General features: G+C 36.9%; 1 protein-coding gene across 1 annotated transcript; it reads left to right on the top strand.

Moving 5' to 3' along the window:
• The first annotated feature begins 274 nt into the window (after positions 1–274).
• klhl20 (kelch-like family member 20) lies at positions 275–11,121 on the top strand. The gene is made up of 12 exons (XM_051870713.1): positions 275–437; positions 1,666–2,032; positions 2,180–2,386; positions 4,857–5,015; positions 5,818–5,912; positions 6,638–6,753; positions 6,871–7,054; positions 7,187–7,330; positions 7,455–7,588; positions 9,390–9,598; positions 9,675–9,781; positions 9,956–11,121. Exons 1-12 carry the CDS (start codon positions 343–345, stop codon positions 10,038–10,040), a joined length of 1,902 nt encoding a protein of 633 aa, XP_051726673.1. The 5' UTR covers positions 275–342; the 3' UTR covers positions 10,041–11,121.
• Positions 11,122–11,419: the final 298 nt, after the last annotated feature.

Raw genomic sequence — 11,419 nt, 5'->3', positions numbered from 1 at the left:
AATAGATAGCCGTGTAATCTAGCATGATATATTTTAAGCATTATTTACAGCTACTTCTTCATTTGCTGTTTTGATTATAGCTAGGTTACAGGAGTTTATGAATTTATTTAAAGTAAATTATCCAGTTGAAGTATTTGTAAATATATTATATATAGATGAAAACTGCCTTTATAAGGGCAAAATAAATAAATAAATAAATGGTCTCTTAATTATAAAATAATTTCTGGCACTTCTGGTACAGTAGTCGTAGTAGTACATGGACAGATACAGGACTTGTATTTTAAAAAGCCTATTTCCGGTCCTTGTCAGGAAACTCATCGGGAAAATAAAAAATAAAAGTGGATGGTGTCCCGTAAACCGAGCGGTTGTCTTGATATTATCTGGCTAAATCTCGACGACTTAAAATTCAATCTGGACCGATTTAATGGACAAATAAGGTGAGGGAACAACGTCTCTTTTGATACAGTCCATACAATGAGTACCGCCACCTTTGAAAACTGCTAAAACAGTACAAACCCAGCACTTAGATAAAGCTAAGCTAGAGCTAACTGACACTCAGCCAGTGTGTAAACACTGAGTCTCGCTCTCAGATATACTCAAAACTTTGACGTTATGTTTATTAAAGCTGTACAATTATTGTCTTAGTTCTGACTAAAGAGATTGCATTTGCTAGTGCGCAAGGTTTGCATTAGGAATACTCTGGGCCCTGTCATATTGGTCAACATTCACAAGAACAATATTCCATACTTTTAAAATGTCATTCCAACTTACATAAAATCGAGTTAGTTTGTGTATATATTTGCCTAATTTTGCTACATTGTCTTAATTCAGCGTTTCATTCTTCAGAGCAACTCATATGAGTAGAAGTTATATTATGATTAAAAGCACTGCAGTTAAATGTCAATAAATAATATGACTACATGTATTTTATTGTTAAAGAATGTTCATTCAGTCAGTGAATTCATTTGTGATGTTTACTATGGGCGTGTGCTGCTGTCAAAATTGCTAGCCATGCTGTTTTCAAACTTGTTTGCATAGAGTTCAAACTGCTTGATCTCTAGATAATAATTTTTAAGGTAACTCAACATTTTTGACTCAACATTCAGATGGCTCATGCATGCATAGAGGCACTTGCAATCATGTTGTTATGCTTTAAAAGTATTTTAAGTATGTCTTTTAATCTGTTAATGACTTATCTGTATTAGGGAAGTATTTAAAGTCACCATGAAATAAAAATTGACACTTCTTATTTTTTATGGAATATTGCAGTATTTATTATAAGTGATTTATCCACGCACAACTGTACATATTTTTAAAATTAATTTGCCCTCTTAAGCTTTTATCAAAACTTCCCCTCCCTCTTGCAATGACATTTCTTCTCTGATAATGTGTTTACTGGCGTGAGGACGGGACAAACTGTCACTCACATGAGATCACTGCAATAGCAAACCACAACTATCCAACAATCCAGTCAATTCCCGATGGACAAAATCAAGTCCTGCCTTACATTTTTTCTCTGGTTTGGGAAACATTTTCATTTGGATGTACATCACAATGGTTTGTTTTCATGTTGCAGATACTTCAGTTTAACTTCTTGACTTCTCACAGCCTGTCAGAATCAAACCGGCATAAACTAAAACACATTTTTTTCTGTTTGTTCCTCAGGGGTACCAGTGCACGCCCAGATACCACAGGAATGGATATCACAAGTCGTTGCACCCTGGGAGACCCCAACAAGCTCCCAGAGGGAGTGCCTCAGCCTGCCAGGATGCCCTACATCTCGGACAAGCACCCTCGGCAGACCCTGGAGGTCATCAACCTGCTCCGCAAGCATCGAGAGCTGTGTGATGTGGTTTTGGTGGTGGGAGCCAAGAAGATTTATGCACACCGTGTGATCCTGTCTGCCTGCAGCCCCTATTTCAGAGCCATGTTCACTGGGGAACTGGCCGAGAGCCGACAGACGGAAGTCGTCATCCGGGATATTGATGAACGAGCCATGGAGCTGCTAATCGATTTTGCCTATACCTCGCAGGTATGCATTTCTATTGCTGTGTGTCCAATATTAAAGCTGCATTAATTTATCAACTACTGTCATTTTTTATATAAAGCTCCAATGCTTTTATTGTAGTTTAATATTAAACTTTAAACCAGCTGACGTACGTTGTGTGGTGGCCTGCAGGTGACTGTGGAGGAGGGAAATGTGCAGACTTTGCTGCCCGCTGCCTGCTTGTTACAGCTGGCAGAGATTCAGGAAGCCTGCTGTGAATTCCTCAAGCGTCAACTAGACCCCTCCAACTGCCTGGGCATCAGGGCCTTCGCCGACACTCACTCCTGCAGAGAGCTGCTGCGTATTGCTGATAAGTTCACCCAGCATAACTTTCAGGAGGTAATGGCTGCCCTCCACACACCCTCAATTGTGTTGACACTGAATGTACCATGACTTTGAACTTGAACTGTTTTGTTTTCTTTTCTCATTTGTTTTTGCTGTCTTTGGTTGTGGCACACAGGTCTAAATGTCCTCTTTCTATTAATCATAAATGAAATTACAATGTACTAGGTAACACTTTACAGTAAAGTTCAATGAGTTAATTTTAGTTAATACATTAAGTATCTGAACAACAGTTTTATCATTTAATCAAGCATTTATTCATTTTGGTTAGTATTCATTTATAAATCTAATGTTTATTGCTAATTCTTTTTGTTCATAATATGCTAATGTTCATTTATACAATATAAAATATTACTGATCATTAAGATTTTTTAAAAGAAATGTATACTTTTATTCAGCAAAGATGCCTGATAAAAAGTGATGGTTAAAGACATTTATAATGTTACAAAAAATATATTTCAAATAAATGCTGGTCATTTGAACTTTCTATTCTACGGAGCCCCGGACATGACATGCAGGAAAAAAATAGTAGGCTAAATCTTGCGCACGATTTACTATTTCGTTCCCTCGATTTATAAATTGTGCGCACGATTTACTATTTCGTTCCCTCGATTTATAAATCATGCGCACGATTTAGTAAATCGAGGGAACGAATTAGTAAATCGTGCGCACGATTTAATTTTTTTCTTTCATGTCATGTGGGGGGCTCCGTACTATTTATCAAAGAATCATGAAAAAAAGAAAGAAAATGAATTTGAATTACGTTTTAACATATTAAAGGCACAATATGTAAGATTTTTGGATTCCAAAAACCACTAGAACAATGTTATATATTTTGTTTACTTGTGTACTTGCATTATCCAAAAAGTTTTTAAGAATGTTTAAATCCAGAGAAATAAGCAATTTTAACCAGGACACGGACTTTGTCCGTGCGTCGCCAATCAATGACATCATACCCTCGGTTTCCGGTTTTATTTTGTAAAAACCATGGAAACACCAACGACGCTTTAATATATTGTGTTTTATTAGACAGGTGAGCAACTGTTTGGATACATTCATCGACAGAAAACTAATCATGTTATATAGCTCAACACAGTAAGTCTTATTGTTTAAATCTCGTTTTCTTGATTTACCATGTTTTACCATGCCTAATACCGATCTAGCTTACTGCAGTGTGCAACAAGTGTCTCATAGCAGCCGCCAAGCGAACACAGAGTAGCATTATAACAACTTTCAACACACAAATGTATCTAATATGATAAAACAGTGCTGCTTTAGCCCACATACGCTTGAACTGAAGAAGTGGAAGCGGTGACTGTGGCATAATAAAAGCTGCTCTCGAGCCGTCACTGTCTCTCATTAGCAATCGCTCCAGCGGCCTCGTTTCAGCTCGCACAGCACTCGGCCCTGCTCTGCTTCATACTACTGTAACGTTAATAATCTCATCCATTAACATGATTTCTGCCCGAGTCCCATCCCGATTCTTTTCCACCGGCTGTAGTCGTGAAGACAGCTCCTCCCACGATTTCTGCGAAATAAAGGCGTCATCAAGCTACGCCTTTGTTTTGAATAAGCGGCCTCTAGTGGCGAAAATTTACATAGTGTGCCTTTAATATAGAAAACGGTTATTTTAAATTGAAAAAAATGTTCACAATATTGCTGTATTTTTGATAAAATGCAGCGTTGGTGAGCATTAGAGGCTTCTTTAAAAAACATTTTAAAAAATCTTACTAACCTCAAACATTTGAAGTTGGATATGTTGAGTATATTGACATTAACATTAACATTGATTAATGAGTGTTGTGTAAGTATGTTCCTTGTTCATGATACCTAGTGTTTGAACTGATGTTAAAGTAACATTGTACATTGATCTTGCGTGGTTTTGTTTAAAAAAGAAAGCTAGATTCGATTAGTAGTTCTGGACGTAATTATCATAAGCAGGATTGTCACATTCCTGGAAAACCTGTACATTTCAGACAATTTAAAAAAGTTGATTTTAAGGCTTGGATAAGGCATTGGAATGTCTATTGTCAATATAAAAGTTTCTAATAATGCTAATTGAAATATTTCTTCTGTTAGAAATTACACTGGTCAGAAAGTGTGGGAACCCTGTATGAGACTTTAGTGTGACTTCCCTGTTTCTAATTTTAGCCGTGGACTCAACTTTTCCATCAACTAGTTTAGGGTTTCCCTGATGGCCGTGTACCCCTGTTATTTTTTGAGTCATGGGAAGAACCCCCATTGCTGGTATCAAATGAACACCTCCTTGTTTCTTTATTTAGTTTAAAAGGGTCATATGTACTGCCAAAGTCATAGGTTAGATTCCCAGGGAATGTATAAACTATTTATGTGTGAATGTGTTTTTACAAATAATTGTGATCTGGTTTTTGACAGGAATTGATACCTGTCAAATGGCCCATTCATCTTTTTTATTTATTTATTTTTTATTATCATTTCTGCCTTTTAGGTGATGGAGAGTGAAGAGTTCATGCTGCTGCCAGCCAACCAGCTGATAGACATCATCTCCAGTGATGAGCTCAATGTTCGGAGTGAGGAGCAGGTGTTTAATGCTGTAATGGCCTGGGTTAAATACAGCATTCAGGAACGCAGGCCTCAGCTGCCGCAGGTCAGATATAAGCATATTAAATTACTATAGACATACTGCTTCTGGCAGATGCTCATAATTTGGAAGAAAAATAAAACTCAAGTAGTTTTGCATATGTAGTGTAAATCAACTTTTGTCCCTCTAGTGGTTAAAAAACAAAACTGCATGCATTTTTTTGGAAGAACATTGTTTTGGTTGTGCTTCGGCTCTGCATGTGCGGATGAATATGGTTCTTTCTCACAACAACAACAACAACAACAAAAATTCACTGCTAGGCTTAAGAGATATAACCAGTTTAGATGGAAAGGATTTCAAGCTGAATAGCTGAAGATGTTGCTATAGCTCATTATTCACTACTCATTAATAGACACGGTACTTCCTTGAGAATAAATTCCGGCACAGCGCTACAACAACCATAAGGAAATGACCCTTCATAATAGATAATGCTGTACAGTGAATTCTGTTAGAGAGCTCCATATGGCAATTTATCTGTTCAATAAAATACCTTTACTCACCTGTTGAGTAATAAAAATGTCATCTATGGCACTTTTACAACTTTTTGAATCCCTCAATCTTGCCATCTCTGAAAAGCCAAGCCAATGTTGTTTCATGTTTTATTACAAGCTCTTTTTGCCAGCAGAATCTCCTTTGTTCAGCGTTTTTTTTTTTTTTTTTTTTTTAAATAAAAAAAATTATTATATATATATTATTATTTAAATTTTGTTAATTTTGAACAAAAATGTTATTATTTAGACTTGCATAAAAGAGATGAATGAGGTGAGTAATTCATGAGACATGTCATCTGGTTTTGTCATGGCAACAGGTTCTCCAACATGTGCGTCTTCCCCTCTTGAGCCCGAAGTTTCTGGTTGGGACGGTGGGTTCAGATCCTCTGATCAAGAGTGATGAGGAGTGTAGGTATGTGTGAACAAAAGTGCTATAAATTACTTAAGTAATTATAATATTGTAGTATTAACAATATTTCACTTTTGCCAATAAGTGTCCAATATCCAATAAAAAGCCTATTTGAATGAACTGTGATGGTTTTAAAGGGTTAGTTCACCCCAAAATTAAAATTATCCCATAATTTGCGCACCCTCAAGTCATCTTAGGTGTATATGACTATCGTCTTTTGAAGTGAAGCAATGTGTTTTTGTAAGAAAAACATCCATATTTAAAACTTCAAATAACTAGCTTCCGGCGGACGACCGTATGCATACTGCACAAGTCGACTTACGCCAAATGAGTAACCCCTTTTACTTGTCTCTCGCCATGAATATAGCCATAATAGCTGGCATGGTGCTCAATTATAAACAAACAAACAAGCAATACTATATTTTGGGGAATTTGTACTTTAATCACATACTATTCAAACTGAATATTGAATTCAATAAATATTATATAAAACCTTTTCAGGCCCTTGCAAAGATCATATTTTATAGGTCATCTTGACGTAAATCGTTCCTATTAAAAAAAAAAAAAAAAATTGTGTCTGTCGTACTGAGCTAACAGCCATTTGCAATCAGTCTGAACCATTAAAATATATTTTTAAAAAATTATCTATTAAAATTTAAATGTAAAATTTCCATTCCAGGTTCTATATTGTGACAGCACAGATTAATCAACACTTTTTGTCCCTATAGGGACTTGGTCGATGAAGCCAAGAACTACCTCCTGCTACCCCAAGAGCGCCCCCTAATGCAGGGACCTAGAACCCGGCCTAGAAAGCCTATTCGTTGTGGAGAAGTACTGTTTGCTGGTGAGTGTTTTAGCAAACAGATCTTAGTTCTTATTCCACTGATTTTCCTCTGCCACATCTGATTTCAGCAGTCGTTGTTGTGAGTTTTGTTTGTGTGACTGTTGTCCTGTCTGTCAGTGGGAGGTTGGTGCAGTGGTGACGCCATCTCAAGCGTTGAGCGCTACGACCCCCAGACCAACGAGTGGAGGATGGTGGCATCCATGAGCAAACGGCGCTGTGGAGTTGGCGTCAGTGTTCTGGATGATCTGTTGTATGCTGTTGGCGGACATGACGGCTCGTCTTATCTCAATAGTGTGGAGAGGTGCTGCTTGAAAAATACAAATTAATCCGTATTTATCACACTTCTAGAGTCTAATGAATAAATCCTCACAGAATTATTATGGATAAAAAAAAAATGAAACTGTACATTTCCGCCCTCTGCTGGCTCTGTCAGGTATGACCCTAAGACTAACCAGTGGAGCAGTGACGTCGCCCCTACTAGCACCTGCAGGACCAGTGTGGGTGTTGCTGTATTAGGGGGGTACCTGTATGCTGTGGGAGGTCAGGATGGCGTTTCCTGTCTCAACATTGTAGAAAGGTTAGTAGTAAAATAATTAGATGATTATCATCGAAATATCTCCATTGGCATGATATGCGTTTTCCTTTGGGAGGGGGTATAATGAGATATGTACCGTTTTTTTTTTTTTTTTTTTTTTTTTCAGGTATGATCCGAAAGAGAATAAGTGGACTCGTGTTGCCTCAATGAGTACCAGGCGGTTAGGTGTGGCTGTAGCCGTGTTAGGAGGTTTTCTTTATGCAGTAGGTGGCTCAGATGGCACATCCCCACTAAATACAGGTAAATACAGGAAGATGGAGAGGCAAAACTCAGTAATATTGGAGTCAGACCAAAGTGATCAGATATTGCTTTGCTTGCAATATTAATATTTGATGTGTCTTCTGTACTTTTAAGAATAAATGCAGCTGAGGAGATTTTGACAGTTTCATGTTGGCAGTATTAGATGTAATCCAATAAAAGACAATTACTAAATTTGAACTTGTCAGTTCAGGTAAATGTTATTGTTCAAAGTTTCAGTAGTTGTCTAGATTGTACCAGTACCAAATTGATTAAAGGTTGCAATTTTTGTGAAATTTCTCATTATCACAGACAAATTAATAAGCTGTTGAATGCAGTCTCTTTTTAAGTTAAATATGAATATAAATATTTATTAAAATTAAAACAAAGGCATATATTCTTTACAAGAATTGCTCAATTAAGTAAACATTGCTTCAAGATTTTTCAAATAATTAAACTGTTATTAATAAAATAAGTAGCAAATTAATGAATTATGAGAGGTAAATAGTTTTCCCCTTTTGTCAATATTGCTCAATTAATATTAACATAGTAATGGACAGATTCATAACTGGCTGTAATTACATTTTAAAGTGATAGTTCACCCAAAAATGAAAATTCTGTCATCATTTACTCACCCTCAAGTTGTTCCAAACCTGTATTAATTTCGTTCTTCTGCTAAACACAAAAGAAAATATTTTGAAAAATATGAGTAATCTTCCTTTCAAAAGGCACAATATGTAAGATTTTTTGGATTAAAATATCCAAAAATTACTAGAACAGTGTTATATATTTTGTTGATCTCTGTACTTGCATTATCCCAGATGTTTCCAAGAATGTTTAAATCCAGAGAAATAAGCAATTTTAACTAGTGGCCCCCTTGTCATTGCGTCGCCTATCGGTGACGTCATACCCTCGACTTCCGGTTTTATTTTGTAGAAACCATGGAAACACCAAAGATATTTGAATATATTATGTGTTTTATTAGACAAGGGAATAACTGATTGGATACATTCATAGACAGATGACTAATCATTGTTATATAACTCAACACGTTTAGTCTTATTGTTCAAATCTTGTTTTCATGCCAATATTTTGCCAAGTAGCCAACATAGCATAATCAGATGCAGCTTTATTTTTAGTAACCGTAATACAGCATTTTCTCCATCATACAGTATGTTTTAAAATTAATTGCATTTATCAACACAAGCCATCCAGCATTTATTAATATGATATTCTAAAATCGATCTAGCTTACTGCAGTATGTAACAAGTGTCTCAGCAGCCGCTGAGCAAACACACAGAGTAACGTTATAACATAATTTTCAACACACTTAAATGTATCTAATATGATAAACAGTGCTGCGTTACACCACATACACTTGATCGGAAGAAGTAGAAGCGGTCGTCTGCGGCATAATAAAAGTTCCGCTGCTCTCGAGGTGTGTGCCGCGCTCGTCTCTCATTAGCAATCGCTCCAGCAGCCTCGTTTCTGCTCACACAGCGCTTGGCCCTGCTCTGCTTCATACTACAGTAATGTTAATAATCTAATCAATGAACATGATCCGAGTCCCGTCGGATTCTATTCCACTTCCTGTGAGGTGACTACAACTCCCATGATTCCACACTCAATCTCGGCATCATCAAGCTACGACTTGAATAGGTGACCTCTAGCGGCGAAAAATTACATATTGTGCCTTTAAAAAAATCTTACTCTCCCCAAACATTTGAACAGTAGTGCTGTTTACTGAACTTCAGGTATTTTAAAGGAAATTCAGGATGTTTATTAACAGCTATTTTGTTGACAGTGGAAAGGTATAACCCGCAAGAGAACCGATGGCATACGGTGGCACCAATGGGGACCCGTCGGAAACACCTAGGCTGTGCCGTGTACCAGGACATGATCTACTCTGTGGGTGGCAGAGACGATACCACAGAACTGAGCAGCGCTGAGCGATACAATCCCAGAACCAATCAGTGGTCCCCTGTGGTCGCCATGACATCCAGAAGGAGCGGGGTATGAGATTCTTAGATCTCGTGTCAGCCTCTTATAAAAGAATTGCCCAACAAACAAACTCTCTCTTTTGTTCTAGGTTGGTTTAGCAGTAGTAAATGGCCAGTTGATGGCAGTTGGAGGCTTTGACGGTACCACGTACCTGAAAACTATAGAAGTCTATGACCCCGATGCCAACACGTGGAGGTAAATATGCACACTGCCTTCTGTTCTTAATGTATTTTTGATGAAACATATGCAGCCTTGGTGAGCAGAAGAGACTTCTTTCAAAAACATTAAAAAGAACCCAAAATGTTTAAACCTGAATCACATTATATGTCATTTGCCAGTCACTAATTGTTTTTTTCCCACTCCCTCAAGGCTCTATGGTGGAATGAACTACAGGAGGTTGGGAGGTGGTGTTGGTGTAATAAAAATGACTCACTGTGAATCACATATATGGTAACACCTACAGCATCCATCTCACAGATGCCTCACCATAGCTCGTGCCTCATAGAGACATTGTGCATCATGCAAGTGGAAATCCTGGTTATAAACTGAGTATCGTCTCCAGTTACTGAGATGGCAAAGGTATACTATCTCTGGAAGCTGCTCAAAGGAGACTCACCTGTACGGCCATAGAGCATGACTCCATTTTGTTTTTACATTTGGTTTCTCTTTCATACTTGAGCATAGCCAAAGGCAGCGATTTGAAGAGAGAAACAGCAGCCGGAAAAGCATCAGCCAGAGCATTTGTTTTTCTGGAAGGAACTATCTGTTTGACTGCATTGAAGAATTACAGTAACCTGAAACACATCACTGGGGATTGGTGTGAATGACGCTCGTGTTTCCCTGATTGATGTTCTGGTCTGAATTGGATGCACTGTGATTTCTTTACCATTTCTTTAACTTGAGTTTTTTTTATGAGTTGTACACTAAGCATGATCTGTTCCTCTGCATTCTTACCAGATGTAAGCAGATTAGTTGAGTTTCTATCTTTGGTGTACTGAAAATGCAGTTCCTCCCTGAAACTTTTGCAATCTAACGAAGGCTGTTGCAGAAGAAAATAAGTTATTTTTGAAGCAGTCAAAAACAGGTTTGACGTATTATCAATTTGTTTACTTTTATACAACCGAATGCATCAATGAGTCAGTCCATGCACTTTAATCCACTAAGATTTTTTCTATTAAAGTCTGTATTTTTTTTTTTTTTATAAATATTGTTGGATGTATAGTTTTATGCAAGTTTAAGGTTTTTTTCTGAAATTTCAGAACAGGTTTGTAGTAGTAGCAGCCTGCACGTATGGTCGGAAATGTAATGTTAAGCTTGTTACTGAATATGAGATGAAACTGCCCTTTCATTTTTTTTTAATTTTTTTTTAATGAACACTCATTTTCCCACAGGACAGTAATGTGTCCTAATCTTGGTGTTGAAAAATGGTTACATACAGTATATCTTCCATGATCTTACCTTATTTAATTTTAAAGCTGTTCAACTGTCTATACATTTCAAAACTTTGAAAGTTGAAATAAAACAGAAAAAAATAATCCAAATGCTTTGTTAATTCTGAAATTGTATTGATAAGTGATCAACCTTTTAAATAAGGTTTAGTTCAGTGGTTCTCAACCTTATTGACCCCATTGTTCCAGACAATATTCGGAGACCCCCCCTACATATTTTCTCTGGTACTTTTGCTGTAATGATGTTTGTCATGTTTTAAAACATATTACCGAAACTAGGAGTGGTAATATGTTAAAATAATATAATAAAAAAGTCAATATGTATTGATCTCAGTTTACAAGTAAGACACTTAACATGATTTATAGTGATTTTTAGCATTTAACT

The sequence above is a fragment of the Ctenopharyngodon idella genome, chromosome 2, assembly GCF_019924925.1.
Source record: "Ctenopharyngodon idella isolate HZGC_01 chromosome 2, HZGC01, whole genome shotgun sequence".
In the NCBI taxonomy this organism is placed as follows: domain Eukaryota; kingdom Metazoa; phylum Chordata; class Actinopteri; order Cypriniformes; family Xenocyprididae; genus Ctenopharyngodon; species Ctenopharyngodon idella.
This window is presented reverse-complemented; position numbering and strand designations above follow the sequence as displayed.